The following is a 27296-nucleotide window of genomic DNA, read 5'->3' as shown; positions in this document are numbered from 1 at the left end:
TCAAACTTTAAGTCAAATGGATGGAAGAAAACGAGTACATGTAAACAGAAAAGATATTCCTGGTAACTCCAGTGGCGAGCAAGTTTCCAACTTTGGATCCTTAGTACCGGGAAAAGGTTCACAATATCTAGATTGGTCGAGTTTATTGATTTTTATGGCCCTCTAATCAACTCATTCCTCAAGCACCTGCCCAAGATAGATGCACCTGATTTCGTAAGCTGCTAGAGCACTTCGATCTTACACTACCTATATAAGAAATTCAGAGATTGATTGATATTGCAAAGCTGCCACAGCATTTGCTGATACTGTGTTTCCTAACTGCAAATATGAACAGAGGATTTTTTTCCTAAATAAAACAGATTAGCATGTTGAAACATATCTATGGTAAATTGTTATTTAAATTACACACTGGCAGTTAATTTCCCCCAACATATCTTCAAAGAAGCTTAATTTCCCAAACTGGTGGAAAAGTACTTTGTTTTCCTTACAAATCCAATTTATATATTTTGATACATCATTTTAATTAAGGTTATACTGTAAAATGATGCAATTAAATCTATATAAAATCTCGTATAGGCATGCAAATTGATTTAGCCCAGCCTCACACTGACACAGCTTAAAAAAAAAACCAAGGCATTGAAACAAATCAACTTTATTTGAAAAGTACTAGCAAAGTTTTGTCACTGAAAATTCTCCAAAAATCTTTTAAAACAAGCAACTTGTTTGATGACTTAGAAGCCCTTCTTGATCAGCAACTACCAGTTGGAGCAGTAAAAGTACAGACACTCCATACTGTAACAGCAAAAAGCAAAAGAACTGCTGAGTGATTGTGCACCAGCACAAAAGCACCACTTGTATGAGGAGCACAAAGTCAGAATCCACTGGTTTAGTACTAAAATAGCAACCAGGTGAGAAATACTTCAGCAGCAATACACCAATAAAAAGCGCTATAGAGAGGGTAGGTATCTCAACGTACTTAAGCGAGGACAAGGTTATCAAATGACTATAAAGAGAGTCTATGTCACAGCTGGAAATTACCCACTGACATCTTGATAGCCTACTGCACAACTGTTAGTTCTGTATTAGAAACTGATCTGGTAAACGAATTCCTAAAAGGTACATACAAGTGCATGAGAAAGTCACCTGTAGTTACATGCCACCATGGTCTTGTGTCACATCGTCGAGCAACAAACAAGTACTCTCTCCCACAAACATATGAAAAGGGCATAGAACTGTAACACCAGCTTTTTGCACTAGAAGTACATTGCTATCCCAGCATGAGTATAGTGGAGCCATAACAAAGAAAGCCACGTGTGTTTTTAATGGCAGTGAATAATTTCCAGACAACAGACATTTAATAGATTAAAAAAGAAAGTCCCATGCCAACACTTACGCAGTCAGGATTAAAAACCTGGACATGCAACTTCAAAACACCACAGTCCTCTAACTACTTAACTAAAGGGTGTTTCCCTTAGCTGACCGCAGTGCATCTTTACCCTCCAAAGCCATCTACAAGGAAGAAACACTGAAGAGTGGGAAAATTACATGCTAGCCATTTCTCTCCAAGCTAGGCAGTATTCAGGCAAATCATCATTGGCTATCAACCTCAACCGCCTTGATCCAATCCCTAATTAACCCCATGTGCAGTCACTAGATGAATCACACACCCACCTGGAGAGCAGGTCCCAGAACATCAATCCTTTCATCTCCTAGAAACAGCTGTCTAGCATTCCAGAGCTAGACTTGCAGGCCAAGGTTCAAACCTCAGCTCCCTGAGCTGTGTTATTAATTTTGTCCATTTATCTGCAACACAAGGACTTGTTACCTGGTCTAATCCACTCACAGCATATATATATAGTTTATACAGTTGGCATGAAGAGCCATATCCATGCAGCAGTGAAAGGTAACCTTCTGGTGCTGTGGTCACAGCCCAAACTAGGCAACCTTTTCCCTAGTCTCTTGCTTTATGCCAATGATATAAGTTACAATACTTCTTGTCTGCACAGCATTTCACAGCAGCTTTCTCATCAGTCAGACACAGGCCAAACTCACTGTGCTATTCTTTCAGGGCATTAATCGTGTTACCAGACACCAGGTTTACTCTATTTACGTATCAAGACTAAATAACAAAGTTCAGTAGAAGACCCTACACAGCATTTCTTTACTGGTAACAAACAGTCCCTTAAGCAGAAGTGTAATGAATATATTATTGTGCTATCTGTTGTAATCAATGTATTATCATGCTATTACCAAATTCTTAAAATTCTTGTAGTAAGCAAGACTGTATTTACTACAGTAGTGTCTTCTCTTGAATACATGTACACTTACCCACATAATGCATATTAAGGGCCAAGTACTTGTACTGGAAGAGAGGGTTGTTGTGCAGGCTACTTCTTTGGATCTGCTGGAAGAATGAGCTGACATCCCATCTGTACAAGACATCCAACAGCATGATGCTTGGGACCCTTAGGGCCACATTTAATACTGCCTCCAACTTCTCCTTTGCAGCCATTCTCTTCCCTTTCTGTGAATTGGCAGCAGACTGTAAATAGCACAAGACAGAGAAGAGTAATCAGATCAATCTCACTGTGCAAACAGCTATTAGGCTTTGTGATCATATGAATGGGACTTCCTGTGTGGCCACAAACGATTGAATGAATCAACTGAGTTAAATTCAAATCCAGACAGGACAGCTTCTATTTTTGCTATATAAAGGTCAATTTGCTAGCAATTTTTCCATAGTGATACTGTAAAATGGGGAAAGGGGGGAGGGGGGACAGGTTAATGCCATAAAAATGGTCAAAGGGTGTGCACCGAATAAACCTTCACTCTTATTTGCACTAATTTAGCATCCAAGACCCCAGCCAAAAGACCCCAATGTACTAGGTACTACATAAACACTAACACGATAAGCTTTAGAAAGCAAATACCCAATAAGCTTTAGAAAGCAAACACCAACAAAATTCAGACACTACCTCCACTTAGCTTAACACTATTTCTGTGCCTCTCAAATGAAATGACCACCAACTAAAATAGTTCTTAAAACATTTTAGATTCACTTCCTCAATGCAAATTGAAATAAATAATTTTCCAATAGGTAAGATTTTTAAAAAATCACTTATGGCATTCATTAACATCTACGAATTTATATATTTATGGAATTTGAGTGCTCTGGTTTTTAAAAATTAGGACCAATAATCCAACTATTCTACTCATTTTAATGTAATTCACTGCAAGGAATCACATAGACAAAAGACCATATCCTCACTCCAGAGTACTAGAAGGTAATTTAATTGTGAAGCTTGTGATCAAAGAGGATGGATGATGTAAGACAATGAAGGGCACTTTTCTTACTTTTTTAAATGGGAAAAAAAATGCTCGTCTGCAGCAGCATCTCAAAACAGGACCATTTTAAAGAGCAAAAGGATCAGTTTCCACATCCTGTCAGAGCACTGTCTTCAGCTGAGACTGACAGTTGCTCTTAAATGGTGTGCTGGTTTTCCCACATGTCACCTGCCCACCCTAGGAAGAGCATTCACTCCAAGCTGTATTTGTGAGCCACCAATTATATACACTGTATTAGAGAAACACAGCTGAATTATTCAAGGCCAAGCTAGGGATGATCCAGCAAGTTTTTATCCACAAGCAGCCATTCAAACAAGTAAAAACAATCACCTGTAGCATGATCAGTCCCCAGATGAGGTCAGATTTAAGAAAAGGCTCCCAATCCCAATTATTAGGGGAACAATCGGAAAGAACTGCATCCTGTCCCAAGAAACAGAAAAAATGTGCACTTGGAACTGCACTTTTAAAATAAAGTTTTACAGGACTTTATTAATATTGTCCTTGTGTAAGTTCTAAAAGTTTTTGCAGTTGTGCAAGTTTTATACTATGAAGCCAACATGGAAGTACAGCATGAAATGAATCCATGCTAATATACAGGAACAAAAAAAAAAAAAAAACAAACCACCACAAAACCCAAACCTTCCTTCTTGTATGGAAACACACACAAACCTCATGTGAAGTTTTATTTGTATTGCCATGGCAAAGATGCTACCATAAACCATTCATGCGCACACCTAAAGCCACACTGACACTTGTCAAGGCACAATGACATAAAATTAATTCAGCTCAAGAAGTCAGTACAGATCGAAAGTGAGTTTTGGCTCAGTAAATCACAGGTTACAGGGCTGCTGCTTGTCGTCATCCAGCCCAGCGTCTAACTTTTCAAGTTATGTAAATGCAGGCACTTTTTACAGAGCTCTTGCAACAGCTCTACAAACCCCAAAGACGGCACATCCTTCCCCTTGCACAGGAAGTGCCTCCCTGCTACATCAGGCATCCCACACACCACCAGCATTTCACAATGCTTCCCAAAATGAATTGAAAGGTCAGCCAGAAGACTACAAATATTTAGCATGAACAACCAAAATCATTGCCCAAGCAGCTACTACAGAACACTAGCATTCAACATTTAGTGTGAATAAAAGATGGAGTTTAAATGTATGGTATCGTACAAACAAAAGTTGGGAGCTACACAGATTGTATACAAAGAGTTTTGCCAGGCTGCGTACTGAAATACAAGCCTATGCTCAGCACACAGCTTAAATAATTCATATCGAAACATTTTAAATGTACAGGAATTTTCAAAAATCTTTGGTTTTGCCAAGTTCGCAACATTTAATTAAAACTTCGAAATTAAGCTGCCTCCTGCTTTTTTGGTAGGTTACTTTTCCAAGTAGATCAGGGCTTAGGGGTGGGCGGGAACTGACTTACAGGTTTTCACTCTGTCGTAAAAATACCCATGTGAAGTGACAACGAGCACCTGATTTCAAATTACATTCTCATAACTGTCAAAACTTTTCCAGTCATCAACAACCACCGAATATGTAGGACAAGGAAATTTTCACTTGAGCTTTCACCTTCCTTAATTACTCCAAATGCAGAATTCCATGCACTTCTCCTAATACTGAAAGTTAATTGAGGTTCAGCTCATCGCAACTAAGCTGAAAAATTTTGCCTCCCAAATTCATACACACATACTTAAGAATGTAAGAGAACTGAAAAGTGCAGCATTTATATTATCTATGAAGACAATCTAAATTTCAAACCCTGTTAAAAGAGAAGCAAAACAAACTTTGAAAACCACATTATGTCACAATGTATAGGCTACGAGAAGCAGCCACTGCAACTCTGCAGCATATTCTGTCACTGACTGACAAAGCATCCAATACTAATAAGAAACCCTTTAAAATTAACTCCACTAGAAAGGCGGATGTGTTAAATAAAGCCTCAGTTGTAATTGCTGCCAAGTTCTAACAGAACGTAATACATGCAAGCAACAAAGTCCATTGCTCTAAGCTCATTATATTGTAAAGAGCTCTCACAATACATTATTTTGATTGGTGTAAAAACAAACAAAAAACAAAAAAACCCACCACAACATTAAACCTCTAAAACCTTCAGATAAATGATGATGACAGGAGTTGCTGGATGCTCAGACATTAGAAAAAAAAATAGGTCACTGTTGTACACAGCCAAAAAATGGACTTAAGAACAGGACTGGGAAGCCAGTAGTTTGTGTTTCAAGATATTTTTCCCATGATTTCAAACATCTCCCTGTTCTAACTCAGGATTAGAAAAAGAACAGTCTTAGGAAGAACTTCAGACTTCATATTCAAAGTAACTGCAAGCACAGTTGTGCTATTTGACCAAAAACACGTTTTAAAAATTTCCAATCATAACTGATTAATGTTCACGGAAACATTTTTGTTTTCTAACAACACAGTACTTTTCAAAAATCCCTCCTTCACCTGACATACCCATTTTGTCAAAAGCTTATTTCTGCTTAGCTTTAAAGAAAACAGTAGAATTAGCAAAACACAATTTAAAAAAAGACTATCACAAGTCTGTCCCAGCTCATTCTATCAGCAGAACAATTTGCAGTAAACTTAAAAAAAAGAAAAAAAACCAAAGATAACACACATTTTCCCTTTAATAGAATTTTCTTTCTGAGGTTTTGTCATCACATAAAATTTTACTATTTCAGCTGAAGTTGTGAACTATGCCACTTAAACCAGTCAACTGTTGTTTACGCACCAACATAAATATAAATCTATCACGTCACAGGCAGAAAACACTCACTGGTAAAGCACTACAAGAGGTCACACAAAATCTGCATCCATTTACCCAAGCAGGTGCAAAATTACATTAACAGAGTAGAGTTTCTACATTTAGAAAAGCATTAATTATAAAGTTACTTAATAGTTACAGAAATACACTGGAATATCTGCAGATGTAAGAGTTATTCTAATACCACTGGCACCAAAAATCACCATAGAAAGATACAGTAATTCCACTCAGGATCAGAACTTCAACCAGACTTGATCCTGCAATGTTCAGCCTAACATCTGTGAACAAGATGCTCATTCTCCTGCAGGATTACAACCTAAAATACTTGGAAAGATTGACTAGAAACCAAAACAGATAATTTCAACTTCGGTTCCTCACATCTATGAAATTCTAGTTACTTTGGATGTGTCCGTTAACAAAGCACACTTTGATCTGTAGTCTAGTTTCCACTTCAAATTATTTTTCAGTGATACATCCCAAAACAAAAAACATCACCAGGAAAAGCTTTTACTTTTCTATATGGCAAACTCTGCTAGATAAATCTTGAAGAGGGGGAAAAAAGAAAAAAAAAAAAAACCAAAACAAAATAAAATATACAATTCCTATCTGTAACTATAGAAAAGTTCAATGTCACAGTTCAGAAACTAAGATTAGACCCATCAGCTGGGTTGCATTCACGCACTCCCCAGAACCCCTCCTTCAATATGCCTGTTCTGTTCTTGGGAGCAAAAGAAAGGAATTTGAAGTACAGAAAAATCCCATTCTTCAGAGACTTAGATCTTTATATCATCAGTTTGGAAGGGAGAAAACAAAGAAAAGAAAAGGGAAGGAACAAGATGAAAAGGTTCATCAGATATGCACTTAGAAAAGAACTTCCCTGTGAGTCTGTTGGAAAAAAAAAAAAAAAAAAACAAAAACAACCTAGAACTCCAGAGATTATGTGAGTCACTGATCCATCAAAACATCTCTTTCCCATGCAGTCAGCAGCAAGGAAAGCAAAAGATGTCTTGCTCCCATACAATTTAAATCGGCTAACAAGGACAGCACTCAAAAATTTCTGCTGAGAAGGGCAGATACAGTGAGCATACCAAGTGTACTAATAAAGCAGTGAAACATTGCAGACGTGTACAGTAACACTGTCATTAGGATCCAGTCAGCATTTCCAATAACACTCAGGTTTTGTAGTCCGCTAATTTCAAGTAATAACCAGAGAGTACTTAGCCTTCAATTTAAAGGTTTAGAGTGAGTCGGTCGGCAGACTACTTGATCTTGCTATGTAAGAGTTAACAAGAATAAACAAATTTTTCTTCTTTTTTTCCTCATCTGGTCTAACAATATGGATTGCTATAGAGCTGCTGCGGTGGTGTGACTGGAGGACTGTTACTTCTACCTAGAAAACAAATAAATTCCTACTCACCCAAGACACATTCGTTTGTGAACTGAGGCACAGCTAAGGTTAATCATTCCAAACAAATATACATAACATACTCCACAAAAAACACCTTTTACTGCAAAACAAATTGGGCCAACCTCTTATCTGTTCATAGGGACTTAAGAGAACGTGAATTCATATTAAAGGAATATTAAAAATGGACAAAAACAACTCTAGACCATTAACAGTACATAAGAAAAAAAAATATCTACATTTCCAACTTTCATTAATTCTAGCAAGTTTTATATGAGGGAGAAGCAAATCAATTCAGGAAATAAGGATACATATCACAGAGCTGTGAAGTTAAAGCGTTCTTTAAAGATTTATTTCTGAAGTACATTGATATACTATGAGCAGTTCCAGTGCACTCTCAATTATGTAGCAAGTGTATTATTTATAGGCAGCCTGTAAAACATCCTGTGCCTTTTATTTTTCATAATGAGCAGGTAAGACCAGGGAACCAAACTCAGGGACTAACACATGTTAACAAAGGTTAACAAATCCACCAGGTATGCAGCAAAATCCTTCTGCGGATTCCTACAGGATCGGCACTCTGCCTGCATATGATCAGTTCAAATCCAGTCACGCTAAGAGGGGCTGCTTGTTTTTTACATCACAGATTTCCAGAGTTCAGTTAGGCACCTGAAAGATAGGAATCTAATTCATTAAAATAAAAATATAACTAATAATATCTTTAAGTAAAATTTTCAGAGAAAAAAAATCTAGATTGAATCAACAACCTGAACTGCTCTGATGTCCTTTTTGACTCTACAGTTTCTTGCCAGTCCAAGGTTTGGTTTATTAACTAGTTATTCAGCTTTTTTTTTTTTTTTGCCATCACAGCCGTGTTTGCAAGCCTACACCTACAAGCCTGCCTAACCACGTTTGTATCAGCACATTCTGAGAAAATCTGGGCAGCAATCCCAAAGTGCCTCTGCAGAGGATAGAATACCCAGAGGACCTGCACACAGAGCATTAATGACAGCCCAAGATGATGCAGTCTCTGACAACCCACCTCAGAGAGCTGCATCACAGGAAGACCAGCCACACAAGTAAAGTTGATGGCACACCCCATCAACTTCACAAAAAAACCTGCAACCCAAACATGTTACCAGGATGAAGTTACATGACGGGATGAAATATATTTCATCCTCCACAGTTGCTCATTTAGTTTTTAGCCATTTCAAATATAGACACAGCCTGTGTTTAGAACCTGCAATGCCAATAACTAGTTACCTGACTGGTAAGAAGTCAAAATATAAAATAAGACTTTCAAGATTTCTCTAGGTCAATACTGATAAAGTTTCCATTGCTGCTGCTGCCTTAGCTATTTGAGTCATGTAAATAAAGAGCATCAGCTTCCAGGCCTGTGAAATAGGCAGTTTAGCTTCCTGCAGTACCAGACTCACACAACAGAAAGATCAAACACATGGTGAAAATACTTAGAAAAGTCCCTTTTAAAACATGTTCAAACTCAAGACATGCCACCAAAAAATTTTTCCAGAAAAACTCCACGAGGTGAAGTACCCACTTCTGAATGTTCCTTTCAAGTATGCAACTAATTACAAAGCAGCAGGGCTTCCCTAAAATGAAAGGAAATGTTATGAAAGTAAAGGCAGGGAAACTGGCACAAATGTCTGAATCATACTAAAGGCGCTAGACATGAACATGCACTTAAAAAGCAAAACAACGGTGAACTGTCCACTCCATAACCACATCAAACATTGCCAGGTGCATCTGGAGCTAAAAATGGATTCAGAAAGAGAGTAAATCACCACACAAACATACAGAGTTCCAGAGGACTGAAAGAGAAGCTATCCGCATATGTCTGCATGAAGAGGAGGAAACCAACTCAAGTTTAGCAAACAGCTTCAAGCAAGTTTTTTAGAGTGCAGCATGAAACACTAAGCAGGCTTATACAGTTTTCCATGACACACCCATCTGTTCACATCTGATTGGCACAATATGCCTTTCTGCATCTGCACCATGGACTCCAGCTGCTGAACTGGAGTGAGATACTAATCTCTTTCCATCATCTCCAAAGGAAGGAATTCCCCGGTATTTCTTCCAACGCGCGTTGCTCAGTTCATATCTCCATCAGAATTAGGTTCCTGTAACATCAGTAGCTCCTCATAAGACTGATACAAGGTGAACGAATCCTGTGTTTTGGACAAACAGCAGCTTCATGTTGCTCTCTAAGATTTTTGATGATCCTTCCATGTAATAGTGGTCACAAAGACATCTATTTCCTAATACTAATGAGTTTAGGAATTAATTAAATGCCTTCGTGACATTATGGCTCAAAAAACAGCAGCTGATTACCACAGTTATTAAAACTAACTAGAAACAAAAAGATAGTTTCTCACACACAGGCAGCTCGTTATTTAAGATAACTGCAAAAATAACCCAAGGTTACAGATAAACCAAACTTACAGGGTGCAATAGCTTAGCAGCTCTCACCTTAAAAAAATATTTTTTTTCCATCTACCTTCATTAACCTACAAAAGTGATCAAAGAGAGTAATTAAAAACTATTTCCTTCTCCCCCCCCAAAGTTTGATCTCTAGGGGTACATTACACAAAAAACCCTAACACAAATACAGCTAAAACTATCCAAGTCCCAACTCCACAAAACAAGTTAACAGCAATTCTTGTACTAAAAATTGCAGAAGAAATGAATACAGCAACACCTACAGACTTAAAAAAAAAAGTATTTTGAATGCGATTACAAATGCCTAACGCTTACGAGTCAAACGTTACAGAAATCTTTTTCACTGGTAAACAAAAAGCATTTTTTGCCTATGATGTCTACTATTCTCCCTTGTTTACTGACACTTACATGCATTAAACAAAACAACTCACCTTTTTTCCACTTTATTCTCCCAATCGCATTATTCATGCACCAGGTCCCCCCCACGCACTCCCAAAAAGGTAGTGCAACCAAAAGATAAGAATCCTTCCAAGAGCGACCATCTGTCACAAGTGCACTTAGTACACAGAACTACTCTCGATCACAGAAAAAAAACCTGAAAATTCTCATCACAAACCTTATTTTAAAAGGCTACAGAAGGTCTCAAAAAATCGACTAACATGACATAAGTAGGAAAGATAGAAAAAGCCCTGTTCTTCACGCTACGGAGAGACTGCTTCTTACATAAGCATTACCATATGCTTTAGTGCCCGTCTCCGGGAGGGAATAACCGGGCCTCCCCTCTTCCCACCTGAATCCAGGCACACCACACAGCTCTCCGTCTCACCCGTAAAGGCGTGCGGCGTCTGGCCACCAGAGAAAGGCTGAGGGGGTATTTACAGCCGGCTGCGGACACCAGGAGGCAAAGCCAGTCCCCGGAGAGGGAGGGGAGCACCGCAACCTCCACAGCGAAGGCAGCACCTCGGTCACGACTGCAGCACCGAGCGACTCCCTTCTCTGGGCCCGAGTCAGGCTCCACCGCCGGGCTGAGCACACGTACGCGTACATGCAGACGTGCGAACTCTACGACCCCCCCCCCCCACACACTCCACGCACACTCCCCAACCGGCGACTTATTTCCTGCCCGCCGAAGCCCTGCCGTTCATCCCCGGCGCCGCAGCAAAGCCCCTCGCATCCTTCCCCGGGCCCCGCGCAGCTCCGCCGCCTCTGAACTCTAGTAACCCCCTGCAAAGCTTCGCGGCGAGCCGGCGCTGGCGGAAGGCGGGGAGAGAGGGGGGGGAGGAGGAGGAGGAGGAGGAGGAGGGGATGGCGGGGGGCGCTGCGCACGGGAAAGGTCGGGGAAGCCCCGCCACACGGACACGCACACGCCTGCAAAGCAGCGGGGGTGCGTGGCGGGGCGCCTCGGGGGGATGAGGGGGGGGGGGGGAGGGAAGGGGGGGGCCGTGGGCGCGCGAGCGGCGGTGGCGGCGCGCGCGCCCCCGCACGGGGGGCGCGGGAGGGGCGGGCGGCGGGCGCCTCGGCCCCCGCGACGCCCTGAGGGGCGGGGGAGGGGCACGCGCGTGTCTGAGGCGGCGGGGTGGGGAATCACCTGGGCCGGCGGGGTCGTCGTCGCCGTCGTCGCCGCCACCTCCTCCTCCTCCTGTTCTTGCTCCTGCTCCCGCTCCCCGGTGGCGCGGCGGGGCTCCGCGCCTCACAGCGACGAGGGCGGCGGCTCGGTGCCCGGCGGCAGAGCGGCTCCTCGAGGCACCATGGCCGCGCCGCGCCGCCTCAGGGCGCCGACATCCCACGGCCCCACAGACAGGCGGCCATGGCCCCGCTGCCTGCGCGCCGCCCCGCTCCGCGCATGCGCCGGCCCCGCCCGCAGCACCGCCCCGCCCGCCCGCGCTGAGCAGCGGGTCGCCACCCCCGCGCTGCTCCCCGCTGCGACCGTGTCCCCGGGAGTGACGGGCGGGCGGGCAGAACGCGCATTTTGAGTGAAAAAGCACACTTCTGGGTACAAAGCGCCGGTTGGGGCGTCGGAATTTGGCTGGGGAGGCTGCGCGCAGTTGCGCGCCGCGGAGAGGGCTCCTTGCCAGGCAGCGCGGCGCCAGCCGCCCTTTCGGCACGCTGTTACCCTCTCCCGCCCCTCCCCAAAAGGCGGAGGTTTGGGTTTAAATTCCGATGGCAGACCAGGGTTTTAGTTTTGGTTTGGGTTTGGACCCTCCCGGGATGTGAAAGACTTGTCAGGGCAGCTGCAAGCCTGAAAGATGACTCACAAGAGTCGGTCAGCAAAATTTGAGGTAGTGTCTGGGCAGATGTTTAAAAGGCAGCTCTGCTATTTTAATAATACTCTCTACTGGCCTTGTGGAACACAAAATGCTGTATTAATGTCAAATACTAAGGCTGACTTTTTTCCAGCGGTGTACTTCAGACTCTATAGTCACCTTGTTATCAATTAATAAGTACAATATGATTGAAATAACCAGGGAGCTGCTAAAGTCCTGTATACAGCCCCCATCAGTTAATATTTAAAATAGGGAACAATAACTAGGCATGATTTAGGGTTTAGGAACTAACTACTAGACAATGAGGCTTTATGTCAGAAAAGGTAATGGATTGTGGTCAGGTCAATAAATCTTGAAGAACTGTTTGGAACTGCCAAGATTGGGGAAGAAGTGAGAAAAAGGTAATTCTTACAGGGGGAGATTGTGACCACCGACTCATTGACCACCTACTCAAATGACACCACCTGTTCAAAAGAAGACAATGGAGGAGGAAGACAGAGTCTGCGCAACTAATTTACATGAGGAGCGAAGATAGAAAGAACCAATCATTAAGGAAAATAATAATGAATAGGTATTAGTTGAGTGTATAAATGCGAGATTTTCGAGACAAGGGTGTGCAGTCTTGAGACAGGCACCCAGTCATGCGCATCAATGAAATTAATTTGAAAATACCTCAACTCTGTGGGCTGTTGGCTTGCACACCAGGTAAATGAACCCTATTTGTGGGAAAACAACCTCTGTTGTGAGATCAACCAGAAAAATAGTAGACTTTTTGTTCTTCTGCACTGTCATTTTTCAGCTGGAGACCTGTACTAGGGGCAGCTCCCTCACAGCACAGTCCCCCGTGCAGGAGCTCACGCTTCGCAGTCTGTGCTCACAGCCTTTGCGTGAAAAGTCTCACTAACATTTACTCATTCTGTAAAGGTTGCGTGGCCAGGCCCTAGCATGCATTCGTAGGTGCTAAGGAAAAAATTGTGACCCAAGAGAAGTACTGTTTTTTACCTTAATATTTGAAAAACTACAAAGCCACCTTGTCTGGGACATGAAAAAACTTTGTTGCAGTGAGAAATGAGGGAATAGTGAACTGGAAAATCCTGTAGTTCACAAGGGTTGGGCCAGCCAACTTAATTGCTTTTTTCCTTCCACCTCTAATGAGAACCGGAGCATTCACAGACATTAGGTATTAACAACCGTGGCCTCAACACAATGTCTTTATGAAGTAGAGATATTAAAATAAGGGGTTTGGGTGTCTGTCCACATTCTGCTTTGCAAAATTACCCTTGTCTGAGTACCCAGAGGTTTTCAAAACACCAGAAGAAAAAGGTAGTTTGAACAAGTCTGTGTTAACTTTTATTGAAACTGTGGTAGGGCTCTGCCCTGCTGTATACTAGGATAGTTGTATTTGGTGTTAATGCTGGACCTGTCTTCTCCCAAACTCCGTTCAGCCCAGAATGCAGCAGAAGGGAGACCAAATGGCACAGCTGACGGAGGTCTCTCAGACGGAAGCCTTTGCTTAGGTACCACAGAGGAGCTCAGCGTATTGATACAATTTTTCACAACCTTCAGATTTTAATGCTATTTAAAAAATAACAGGCTTTTTTATTGTAAAGCTTTTAGTTTAAAGCTATCAGTTTGTGCAAGGATTCATCAACTCAGTAATTCTTCTCTTTAGAAAGAACAAATATGCGCATCCAGACAAACTTAGGACATGCATATACAGGTGATTATTACTCATAAGCACTTTGTGCTCTGGTCAGTCTTCTAAGGATCACAGAGACCCTTCTGCACAGGGCTTCTCTGATCCCCTGAGTTTCTCTCCTAAGCAGTTAGTTTCCTCCTTTATCATTTAACAGGTCCCTGCACGACGAGTGCTTGCAGCTCTTGTTTCATGCATCTTTTTATTAACCATGCCACTATGATTGGATTCTTTTGTTGTATCTGGGGTAAATTGACTGCTCCCAACCCTGGAGTCCTGCAGAGAACATGGGAAAACAATGGCTTCACCAGCCTCCATCCACCCCATTGTTCTGCCTGGTTCAGCCTACTCACTACTGCGTCACTGTTCACTAATACTTGCCAGTACCCCACTTCTTATCACAAGGAGTACGAACCAGCTGTCATATAAGGCATAAGAATTTCAGCTTCATTTCTAGGGCCTGCTTGTCTTCTCATGCCGTACATGGAAAAAAAATCATGAGTCACTCCTGTTCTTTGTGGGCTTGGTTCAATGCTGACTGAGGCCAGGGGTGATGGTGCAGGATCTGTATGTCCTACCGCCTGTCTTCAGTGCTGCTTCTAAGAAAAAAGACAGCAAGCAGCAGAGAGAGACAAATTTATATTCACAACTGTAGACAGTGACATGTATTTATAGGAGATGGAGTGGAAATCTCTATTATTATTTTAGAAGTAATTGTATCATGAAAGTATTGTAGCAAATCACCGAAAGTTCTCACTTCAGTTTGCAAGCAAACAATAAGAACTGAACCCCACTTTTATTTCATTCTATCATCTCTCAGCATTTAATTCTGAAAATGCATTACTTCACAAAAGCACAGGTTTTCTAATGGGCAGATCAGGTATGTGGCATTACCACTGTCTTGTCAGGCATGTCTTTTTAAAAGCACCTCAACTTTATGCTTCATTTCTCTGGAATTTTAAAAGCCTTTCCTGCATTTGACACTGGGTGGCTAAGAATTCTGAATTCAATGATTGTTTATCTCTCGTTATTAACAGAGGCGCTTGGATTCCAAACTTTCAGTGATCAGCAGCTGAGGACTGAAGAGGGCCGCTATGGTGACATCTCATTAAAACTTTCAAAAGACCTTCTCAGAGTTCAGATAGCGTGGAAGCTTGATTTGTCCATGTGGATGGACAAATGCCAGCACCCCAAACTGCTTACAAAGAAAATCCCTCATGAGAATTCTCAAAAGCAGCAAAATACACTGACATGGAAGGACGTTGCATGCCTCAGGTGGACAACAACATGGGCAGTTTTGTTTGAAGCTTTTTTTACAAGCCATTGTTTCAAAAAATACTCGTACATATATAGGTAAAAGCAAAGGAATGTCTTAACAAGTAGGTTACATTGCATAAAGCCAGACGAAAGTTAAATAATGCAAAAATTAAGATTGCCTGCAAAACCTAATTTGGTGCCTCACGTGTATGGCTTATAATACTGATGGCAGCCAGCCCCCAAAGCCTTTGTGTTCTCTTCTTGCAATTTTATCCCATTCACTAAACAAAGGAACAAATAAGCTATTTCCTACCAAAGCACATACCCAGACACAGGAATCGGGAGCATTACTGGGTCCCACAATAGCAACAGAGCCAGTGAATCTCTTTCTCTGATTTACCTACTCCCACTCCATAGCTCCATCTTGGAAATTTCCCTGCTTTTCCCTATCTGCGACCCTATTTCCTAAATTTCTCCCCATCACTTAGCTTCTCATTGACCCTCATTTTTCCTCTCATTCTCACTGCTTTTCAGAATTCTTCCTAGCAACTCAGCTAGTTCCAGTTTCTTAATTTCATATTTATTTTCACTCTCTTCAGGAAACCACTTCTGCAGTATCTCTGATAATTACATATCGCATATGATTACATATATTTTTACCACTTTCATAGCACTGGAGAGCGCTGACTCCAAACAAATAAACAGCTGCTGCGATTTACAACATACCTAAAGGAAAGCCATACCAATCTCTGTGTTGAGAAGCTAGAGAGCTGGGTGGTGATGTAAGGAAAGTGATGAATCAGGTTTTGTCTGGTGAACAAAAGCATCACAGTTCTCTCCCAAGATCCCTTGCCAGTGGGGCATAATCTAGAATACAAAGAATCGAAGTAAATGAAATAAAAATAATTGGGCTGAATAGTGGCAGAAGAATAACAGTTGCATTGAGAAAGTGGAGAATCATATGGTATACTGGTACAAGCCTCTAGTATTTATAGCATCTCACAGTGCCAACATTAGTTAAATAATCCTGAAAAAACTCCTGTAAGGAAACTATATAAATATTATTCTAACCTCCACTTTACTGATAAGGAAGCTGAGACAGAGACTTACTGTATTAGTGATAACTTGAAAATGTGTTCCATTTCAAACTTGAGACACTTCCATGTCTCCAGCTGAGCTGCCAGCTACTAAAGCACACCACATTATTGAACACTGGAAATTCAGCTCTCGGTGTTTTGCCCAGAGTCACAGAGTGACTCAGAATCAGAGCTTGCATTTAAATGCTATATTTCTAGGGCACAGTGATGGCAGTGTCCAGCAAACCATGCTGTCTGTTGTATTACATTGAAGTGGTCATGAACAACATAGAAGGCTTGCACACACATCTGCTTTGGGCTGGAACCACTTCGATAGTAAAGACTTGAAGAGTTTGACATTCTCAGATATCTTTGCTTTTACCGCCTTCTTAGAACAAATTATAAAACAGAGAAAAGGGACTGGGAAAAGTAGAAAACAAGAAAGTATTGTAGGAAATAGTAAAAAGAGTCGAGAGGGGAAACCAAAAGCATAAAACAGATTAAGAGTAAAATACATTGGTACCAAGCTGTATTTTAAGGATTCTTTTATTCCTAGTGGAGAATATGGGCTCTGCTCTCTATTTTTTCCTAACGTGGATTCAATTTCGAAGTGGGGTAGACAGACTGGCACATATTCAAATGAGTTTTCTGAACCAAAAAGCAATTTGGAAAAAAAAAAAAAAAGTTGCAAAATCTTGAAATCTGGGATGTTGGCCGATTCACAATCTGCATCACATTAACATCTGCACTGACTCTCCACCATTAAAGTCACTGAGTATAACAAATATTTAGCACCTCTCAGCCCTGCAATGTCATCACCTTTTGCTTTCTAACGCCTTAGATCACATAGAGATGTGATCTAATCTTTCTCTTAATTCTCAAAGCAATCTTTTGAGCCTTCCACATTGTTTTCAGCTTTAAAAGATGATTTTAAAGTATTCTTACTTAGCATCCCCCAGAGTTACTAGTGGGATTTTGCTCTCTCATATGCAGCATGAACAGCAATTTAGGAGATGAGCTCCTAGGCTTCAGTAGTTATGCATAGGAGCGTGTTCGTCAGAATGCTTAGAAATGCTTGCTGTGAACATGAGGCACTGGGAAGGGAGCCAGCAGGCATCAATTTGACATGCAGTCACTTTTTTTATTTCACCCTCGAGCATCCCAGGACATAGTGCACATCAAGGTGAAAGGGAACGTGTATTTGCTTTAAAATTTCCCCACTGCTTTTTCCCTCCTCCTTGCTCTGCTATTTTACCACAGTGTAAACCCAGAGAGTACCACCACGAAACAAACTCCTCAGTACAAAGAAAAGATTATGCTGTTTGGGGTCTGAATTGTAATTATATGGTCTTAGTCAAATTACCACTTTGCACTTATTAATGTTAGGATTGAGCACCACCATGCGTTTTCACAGCTAAGTAAAAGGATGTATTTATCTGCGCCACATGAATGTTGTCAGGATCAGAGCATTTTTCAACAGCGCCTAGCACAAGGACGTCCTAGTCATAGCTCAGGATACTAAACCACCGATATCATACCAGAAATGAAATATGCAGAAATACTTATAAATACTTTTTCATATTACTCCTCAGAAAAAAAAAACCCAGAAAAAACCCCAAAACCCTACTGCCTCCTCTTCAAGACAGCTTTTTAAAAGCCAACCAGAAAATAGTAAAAAATATTTATAAAAGATTACAAATAGAGAGGCAATCACACTAGATATCATTTTAGTAGCCTGAATTTTTAAACAGGCCTGTAGGGTGCATAGTTTTGTAACAGGGTATGATTTTAATTACTAGTTGCAGCTTTGGAACCTTTCCAGCACTACTGTTAACACGCTGCCTCCGTGCAGAGGACAACTGTGTGTCATTAAAAGAAAAAGCAAACCCTTTGTGACTGGGATACACACATAATGACTGGTTTTACATGGATTTACATGCAGTCAGAAGCTAAACCTGACATGAACAGTCACTACATTAGTCTCTCATTTGTACCACTCTTCTGGAAACCAAAGTGCTTTTACGCTAAAACCTGACTATAGAACAGAACTCAAAATACATATCCAGGCAGGAAATACATAAAATTCATATCCATTCAGGAAAGAAATCAGGCTTCTACGCAGTTTTTGTTTATACTGCACTTCTTCACTGAGATTTACTTACACTAGGAATGGCTCTTAGAAGTTACAGCAGCCATTCTGAAGAAACTTGTACTGGGTGCATAGCTGCTCACCTCTGCTCTTTTGTTCCCTTCCCAATTTATCACCAAACAAAAAAGAGGAAGAGAAACTACCTAACCTCTCCACAGAGCAAGACCTAAGATGAGGGGGTGTTGAGGATTAACCTAAAAATGTGAAATGATCTGTTTCTTTGTATGCAAGATGTTCTTTGTATATATTAAGCTGACAGTCTAAAGACACTTAATCATTTGTAATCAGAGAAGAAAGCAGCTAGCATTCTTTAACCAAGGACATCGTGGAGGAATTGGGCCTTGAGGAACCTCGAAGAAGAATTAAAAGACGGATAAGAAGGGATCATCCTGCCCCAGAAGGCGCTGAAAGTTGAGTAATTGATAATGGGCATGAAGTCAGTGGACATCTGCAGTAACTGGGGGGAAGGTAAAGGCAGCAGGGGGAGACTACGGCCACCGACTCAATCCAAGACCTAAAAGACTTACCCCCTTCCCCGCTCCTTGAGCATGCACTGTAGAATAAAAGAACACTGTACCTTTAATTTGAAGTGGAGAAAACAGAAATGGTGGCAGATAAGCAACTACCAATAATGATTTTGGGAAATGACTTTGGAAACTAAGTGGGTGAATCTAAAACTGTATAAATCGCTTGCTTGTTTAACTGTAGGGTGCGTTAGCTTTGTGGAATTACCACCTAGCAGCCATCTTTGCGCAAATATGAAACAAATAATGTCTCTCCTAAGTGTGTGATTATTGGCTCGTTGCACACCGGCTGACGAATCCTCTTTTTGGACAACAGTTTTCTGGCGACCCAGATGGGACAGCTGTGAAGCCTTGCCCGGATCGACTTGCTGGCTACTGACAGGGAGAAGCTGCTCTTCGGACTCCAGCTTTTGTCTCAGGGACTCTGCGAGTACTTTCCCTGTGTGGAACCAGTAAGCGGCACAAAGGTGCGACATGCATAATAGAGACATTGCAAGGAGGGTACTGTATATAGTAAAGGTATATATAGAGGTATTTTATAAAGTTCATGCATGCTTGACAGTGACGACTGGAGTGCATGAAAGCGTGGATAAGAAGGTTCTTTTGGGGTAGCAATATGGTAGCAGGACAAGGGGCAGGACAGTCTGCAGAGCCTCTCCTTTGCTCTCCATTAGGATGCATCCTAAAACATTGGAACAAGTTTGGTGGGGTTCCCCTGACAAGGAAGAAATTAAAAGAGTACTGTACTTAATGGTGGCTGGTATATAAATTAGATGATGAAGAAAGATGGCCGGAAATGGGAACTTTGAATTATAATACCATTTTACAGCTAATGTTGTTTTGCAGAAGGCAAGATAAGTGGGATGAAATCCCATATGTGGATATGTTCTTTGCTTTAAGAAATTATTATGAAACAAGAAAGAAATGCAAATTATCAGTATCTGATTCAAATGTGTTAATGAAGATGGAGGATAAAAGACAATTGCCTCGATGTTGTTCCACCTGTACTGTTGGGAAAAGGTGTACACAAGTGAATGACAAGGAAAAAGATGTACAGTTGTTGGTTCCCTCTGATTCTAACCAGGGTAATGTCAATGGGGGACAGGGTGGTGAAATTTGCAGTCCTATTGCTGGTAGGACTCGTGCTCAACAAAAACTGGTACTGCAAGACCCACTGCGTGAGGAAGTAGGACCAGATGGAATGCCAGTACATGTAAAGGTACCATTTTCTGCTTCAGATTTGATAAATTGGAAGGAATCTGCTGGATCATACCGAGAAAATCCAGAAAAAGGGTATCAGGCATTTCAAATTATGATTGAGAATCACAACCCAGATTGGAAGGACTTCTCCCTGAGGAAAAGAAAATGGTGTTGGAAAAAGCTCAGGAAGAAAATATTAAGTTGAATACCAGAGATGGTCCAGAACGTTTTATGTCGGCACAGGAACCTGACTGGGATCCTAATACGGGAGCGGGATGGTTAATGATTAAGCAGTATCAACAGTTGATTCTATATGGAGTGAAACATGGAGGCCCCAGACCCAAAAAACTTGCAAAGCTGTATCAGGTGGTGCAGGGTAAAAGTAAGGACCCATCTGCTTTTTATGAAAGATTGTGCCTAACGGCTTGGAAATGGACTGATTTAGATCCAGAGGATGAGGCTAACAAAGTAACATTTACCTAGATCCAGAGGATGAGGGTAACAAAGTAACATTTACCACCTTGTTTGTGGGGCAGTTGGCACCAAACATAAGAAGGAAGCTGCAAAAGGTAGATGGTATGTCAAGAATGACAATATCTAAACTGATTGAGATTGCTTATAAGGTGTATAATAACAGAGAAGCGTTAGAAAAGAAAGAAAAACAAAAGGAGAAACTAAAAGATCAGAAGCAAAAGGCTGCTATTTTAGCAGCAGGATTCACTCACGTGCAAACATCCTCTAGGGAAAGCAGTTTCCTGAGAGGACAGGGGCATGGAAGGGGACCCGGAGTGGGGGGAAACATTGAGAATAGAACCCCTTTGGGGTTTGACCAGTGTGCCACTTGTAAAGAAAGGGGACAGTGGAAAAATGAACGTCCGAAGAAAAGACCGACTTGGTCTCCCCCTTCTGCCCTATCCCTGAGGCCAATTTACTACTGATCAGTACAGAGGATTTGAATGACGGGGACCGGGGGCTGAGAATTTTAATTCCCCAGCCGAGCCCTTGGTTCCAGTCAAGCTGGGGAATGAAATTGTTAAATATTTGGTAGATACAGGGGCAACTTATTCTGTGTTAAATAGCTGTAAGGGACCTATGAGTAAGTTCTCTATGTTGGTGGCTGGTGCCACGGGAAAGCGAGAGGTTAAGCCCTTTCTCCAGCCTATGATGTGTGAAATTGGAAATAAAACATTGACTCTCCATTACCTCTAATGGGACAGGACTTACTAAATAAATTGAGAGCACAGATAACTTCTGAAAAAAAACAAAATTCAAGTGCATATTCCTCAGAGTAATGCCTGGGGAGTGCAAGTTTATATGTTACAGGAATCAATGGGAATCAAGGACATGAAGAATGAACAAGTTAAAATCCCCTCCGAAATTATGGATGCAGTGGTACCCTTTGTGTGGGCAACAGAGAGGCCTGGAAAAGCAAAATTAGCCAAACCAGTAAAAGTGGAATTAAAACAGGACATGAAGCTGGTAAGACATAAACAGTACTCCGTGAAATTAGAAGCTTGCATGGGACTGGAACCTACAATAACTTTTTGAAGCATGGACTGCTATGAGAATGCCAATCTGAATATAGTACCCCTATTCTACCTGTTAAAAAGCCACATTCTCAGGAATATCGTCTAGTAAAAGATCTAAGGGCTATTAATCAAATAGTGACTGATGTCCATCCAGTGGTACCAAACCTGTACCCTCTGCTGAATGCAACAGTTGATTCTAATGTTTATTTTACAGTTCTGGACCTAAAAGATGCCTTTTCTTGTATTCCTCTGGAAGAACAGAGTCAAAAACTGTTTGCCTTTGAGTGGAAGAATCCTACAACAGGATGCAAGATGCAGTTACGTTGGACAGTACTTCCCCAAGGATTTAAGAATAGCCCCATCATCTTTGGTAATGTACTAGCAAAGGAATTGGAACAATGGCAAGGTAAGAACTCGGGAGAAAAAAACCTGGGGATTGAGAGGAGGGGAGCAATTTGTCAGATTGCCCCACCTAAATCAAAAAGAGAGTTAGGAGGATTTCTTGGAATGGCCGGGTGGTGTCGCCTTTGGATACCTAATTTTGGATTGATGGCTAAACCTTTGTATGAGGCTATTAAGGCACCAGGAGAAGTGTTGCAATGGACTCTGGAATGTCAAAAAGGGTTTGACGATATAAAGGTTGCGCTTATGAGGGCACCTGCACTAGGCCTCCCCAATTTGACAAAGCCTTTTGAGCTTTATATGCATGAACAAGGACATCAAGCGGTGGGAGTGCTTGTGCAAACTTTAGTGGACTGGAAAAGACCACTAGCTTACTTTTCGAAACGACTGGATAATGTAAGCTCTGGATGGCCAGGATGCTTGGGGGTGGTAGCCACAGCAGTGATGTTAATACAAGAGGCACAGAAGTTAACAACGGGACAAAGAATCACTGTTTATATGTGCCACATGCAGTTATAACTGGTTTGGAACAAAAAGGACATCATTGGCTGTCTCCAAGCAGGATGGTACGATATCAAGCAATACTGCTTGAACAAGAGGATGTGGTAATGAAAATATCTAATACTTTAATTCCAGTGTCATTGTTGCCCTCGTGAGAAGAAGGATTAATACATGACTGTTTACAGACCATTGAGCAAGTATATTCTAGCCATCCAGATTTAAAGGACTCCCCTTTACAACATCCTCACTGGGAGCTATTCACTGATGGAAGCAGCTTTGTAAGTAAAGAGGAGGGGAAGGCCAGGTATGCTGTTGCAACTTTGGAGAAGGAAATAGAAGTGGAACCGTTGCCTGTAAAAACATCTGCCCAGAAAGCTGTACTGATTGCTTTAACTCGAGCTTTGGAATTACCAGAAGGAAAACGAGTTAATGTGTATACTGATTCAAAATATGCCTTTGGTGTAATACATGCTCATGGTGCAATTTGGAAAGAAAGAGGATTGTTATCCCTACAAGGGAACCCCACAAAATATGGCAGACAAATTATGGAACTGCTTGATGCTGTTAACAAGCCTAAAGAAATAGCAGTTATACATTGCAAAGCCCATCAATCTGGATGTACTGATGTAATTAAAGGAAATAAAAAGGCCGATGAGACTGCAAAGAGGGCAGCTTTATCAATAAACATAGTAGCATTAATCCCAGAAAGAGTTGTGAAAATTGAAGTACCTGTATACACCAAAAAGGAAAACAGACTTGCAGAATTACTAAAATGTAAGAAGACTCCAGAAGGATGGTGGGTAACCTTGACTGGTCAGTGTATGGTAACTTTGCCTATAATGAAGGAGCTAATGGAAAGGACGAATAAAAGTACACACATGGGAGTTGAAGCTTTGCTTGAGGCAACCAGACGATATGCTGTGGGAATTAATATGTTGTTAATAGCTAAAGGGATTGTACAGAAATGTGAAGTTTGTTTAAAGAATAATCCTAAAATTCAGAAAAGGCCCCCCTAGGAGAGGTAAGAAAAGGTCTTACCCCTAGAGATAACTGGCAAATCGATTTTTCTGAGCTACATAGTTGTAAGGGATATAAATATCTACCGGTGATTGTGGATACTTTTTCAGGATGGCCCAAAGCTTTCCCATGTCACAGCAACAAGGCAAGGGAAGTGGGAAAGGTTTTATTGAAAGAAATCATTCGAGATTCAGAGTGCCAGAAGGGTTCTCCTCAGATCGAGGACTGCACTTTGTAGCAGAGGTAGTCCAAGGGGTATCCAAATTTTTACAAATCAAATGGGACTTGCATACCCCATGGAAGCCGCAGTTGAGCAGGAAGGTAGAAAGGATGAATCAAACAATGAAGAGACAAATAGTAAATTGTGTCAGGAAACACACATGAAATGGATTGAAGTTTTACCGCTAGCTTTATTAAGAATTAGAGTTACTCCAAGGGTTAGAGAAGGGGTTAGCCCTTTTGAGATCTTCTATGGAAAACCTTATCTAACAAATTTAACTGGAAAAGGAAATCAAATGTGCCTAAAAGGTGACCAGATACTTAGTGATTACCTCTTGTCCTTGCAAGAGTTCTTTCTTCCCTTCACAGGTATATCCAAATAAGAACTCCTGTACCTTTGGACTTGCCTGTGCATTCATTTAAACCAGGACATCAAGTATATTTACAAACTTGGAAAGGAGAGCCACTAGAAGAAAAATGGAAAGGACCTTATTTGGTATTGCTGTCAACTAATACTGCTGTGAAGCTGCAGGGAATTGACTCATGGATTCACTATACCCAAGTGAAAACAGCACCTCCTAAAATGTGAAGATTTGAGGAAACTGGACCTTTGAAGCTGAAAATACACGGAGATACATGAAGTCTACTTGGATTAATATAAAGTCCATCCTGCATTTAGAGTGTACGCAAGGGGAGGTGTTTTTATATTGTCTTATGGGAATTATCTTAATACTATTTTTGTGGTATTTGTACGAGTTTACTACCTTTTTACAGCCTAGTAATGGGAAGAATGTTGTGGTTAGTTTTTCTCACTTGCATGAATCAGGTGAGTCAAGGGAACCAGGAAGGAAATGATGCCCCGTGAGGAAAGAACCTCCATTTGGGAATAATTGAAAAATCGAAGAAAGTGGCAACTAGAACAAATTGCTGGGTGCACACCCATTTTCCAGAGCATTTGAATAAGGGCCTTCCTTTAGTAGGGATACCACTTAATTTCTCATTTTCAGAATTCATTAGACATGTAAGGAATGACAGCAATCAAACTATATACAATGAAAATGCAGATCCAGGATGGGAAGTTCATCATTTGGTGGGAGATTATTATCAATGTTTGCGAAGATGTAATAATGATAACAGATGGTAGGAGAAAACTCTACTACATGGGAAGCAGCCTGTTAATTGTGAGAGCTGTTTTTATAGGAAACTATGAGAACTGTTCCCAAATACCAGAAATTGGTTACAAACGGCCTAGCAAAGAACAAAGTGGATGGCATGTCATGAAGGGTAGTGGTTGGTATTGGTTACGTGGAAATAAGGCATGCAAGGTATTGCTTCCGAATTGGTCAGGAACTTGCACTTTGGGTGCAATTGTTCCTAATGTAACAGTAATAAATGAGATCAAAGCTGGATTATGGGTATGAACATATATGAGAAGATATTGAAGCTGCAACCCGTTAATCGATTGACCTACCTGCTTCCATTCGTTTGCAAGACGGTTCCTCCCTTGGTTAGGCGTTAGTGAACTTGAGAAGGCAATACCGAACATTTCAGCCATTATTGAAAAAATAGGGAACGAGACTTCTGATGCCATCAAAGCTTTACAAGAAGAGGTATCCAAGGCTACTGATATAGCTGTTCAGAACAAGATAACATTGGATATGTTGTTACCTTCTCGGGGGGGGGGGGGGGGGGTGTGTGCACTGTAATTAACACCAGCTGCTGTATACATACAGATCAAAGTGGACAAATCTCTACAGATTTGAATGAAATTTGGAAACAAACCCAGATATTACACAAAGTCCAAAAGGATGACACTTCCACTGGAGTGAAAGAAGTATTTAGATGGTTGACTTCCTGGTTCCCTGATTTAAGTGTATGGGTTAAGAAATTGGTAACAATCTTAATAGTTGTAGTAGTGATATTTGTCTCTATCTATGTAAACATACAATGCATTTTTAAATGTAGTTCTAAACCGTCACATTTAGAATGAGACTTATATGAAGAGTATTCATACAAGTCTCAAACAGAGGAATTGTTGAGGATTAACCTAAAAATGTGAAATGATCTGTTTCTTTGTATGCAAGATGTTCTTTGTATATATTAAGCTGGCAGTCTAAAGACACTTAATCATTTGTAATCAGAGAAGAAAGCAGCTAGCATTCTTTAACCAAGGAATTGGGCCTTGAGGAACCTCAAAGAAGAATTAAAAGACGGATAAGAAGGGATCATCCTGCCCCAGAAGGCGCTGAAAGTTGAGTAATTGATAATGGGCATGAAGTCAGTGGACATCTGCAGTAACTGGGGGGAAGGTAAAGGCAGCAGGGGGAGACCATGGCCACCAACTCAATCCAAGACCTAAAAGACTTACCCCCTTCTCCGCTCCTTGAGCATGCACTGTAGAATAAAAGAACACTGTACCTTTAACGTGAAGTGGAGAAAACCTCAGCCCAATAGAAATGGTGGCAGATAAGCAACTACCAATAATGATTTTGGGAAATGACTTTGGAAACTAAGTGGGTGAATCTAAAACTGTATAAATTGCTTGCTTGTTTAACTGTAGGGTGCGTTAGCTTTGTGGAATTACCACAAAGACCACAGACCTAGCACCCGTCTTTGTGCAAATATGAAATAAATAATGTCTCTCCTGAGTGTATGATTTTTGGCTCATTGCACACCGGCTGCTGAATCTGCTTTTCAGACAACAGAAGGACTGAAACTTTCACTTCCTACCTCAAATCTAACACCGTCTCTACTGATGCCAAGGGGAACTGCAGTCTGTATCATCTCCACTTCATTTCACAGATATAAGAAACCAGACTTTACCACAGAACAATTTTTTTTCAACTATTTCTGCAAAGCAGAATGCCTGAGCGCAAAAGGCCATCTTTGTGCAAAATACATTTTTCTCTTCTACATCTGTTGTCCATGCACAAAACCACTGCAGCTGAAGCCAGTTCCCAAGAGTCCCCACGGTAGCTGAGAGGCGACCCTCGATTCAACAGACACAAAAAGCTAATATGCCTGTAAAGAGTCAGCTTAGAAGCTAAGAAAGATTTGAGTCAGGCTCCCTGGGTACAGAGCAATCTCCTTTCAGGGTTAATGATGCAAAAGAGACACGGGTGGCAATAGCTGCATGTGGAGTTCGCCTCTACTGGCCTCCCTGGGGCCCAAGCTCAGCTCTGGTGGGCCCCCAGTGCAGTTCAGCCTCACAGCCGGCGGTGAGGGGAGCGCGGGGGCCCGGGCAGGACGCTCTCTCCGTGGACTGCCGTGGATTTTACCTCAGAAAACCACGACTTCCTGCGCGAACCCGACTGGAGCAGCCCCGAGGAGCTCTCCTCAGGCGGGCATACCAAGAAAGCTGTTCTTCTCCTTAAAGAAGGTGAAAACTCTCCCTCGCCTCGCAGCCTGCCCGGTACACGAACAGGCGGGATCGCCCCGCCCCGCGCTGCCATGGCGACGCTGCCGCCC

General features: G+C 41.6%; 1 protein-coding gene and 1 long non-coding RNA gene across 4 annotated transcripts in view; both read right to left on the bottom strand.

Moving 5' to 3' along the window:
* Window positions 1-11844, bottom strand: part of RNF145 (ring finger protein 145) — a 47248-nt gene extending 35404 nt beyond the window's left edge. Inside the window, exons 1-2 of one of the 3 annotated variants that reach the window (XM_069772598.1) lie at window positions 11583-11844; window positions 2329-2542 (exon numbers count right to left, since the gene is read on the bottom strand). In XM_069772598.1, the coding sequence (XP_069628699.1) occupies window positions 2329-2512 (184 nt within the window). In that variant the 5' untranslated portion in view covers window positions 2513-2542; window positions 11583-11844. The other 2 variants (XM_069772600.1, XM_069772599.1) reach the window with 2 other exon arrangements.
* A 1608-nt stretch (window positions 11845-13452) lies between these two features.
* LOC104318983 (uncharacterized) lies at window positions 13453-27279 on the bottom strand. Its single transcript, XR_011322446.1, has 3 exons — window positions 27107-27279; window positions 15938-16078; window positions 13453-14553 (listed from the first exon to the last, which is right to left on the bottom strand). It is a non-coding gene; the product is annotated as an uncharacterized lncRNA (long non-coding RNA).
* Window positions 27280-27296: the final 17 nt, after the last annotated feature.

This window comes from Haliaeetus albicilla, chromosome 27 (assembly GCF_947461875.1).
Source record: "Haliaeetus albicilla chromosome 27, bHalAlb1.1, whole genome shotgun sequence".
NCBI classification, from domain to species: Eukaryota; Metazoa; Chordata; class Aves; order Accipitriformes; family Accipitridae; genus Haliaeetus; species Haliaeetus albicilla.
This window is presented reverse-complemented; position numbering and strand designations above follow the sequence as displayed.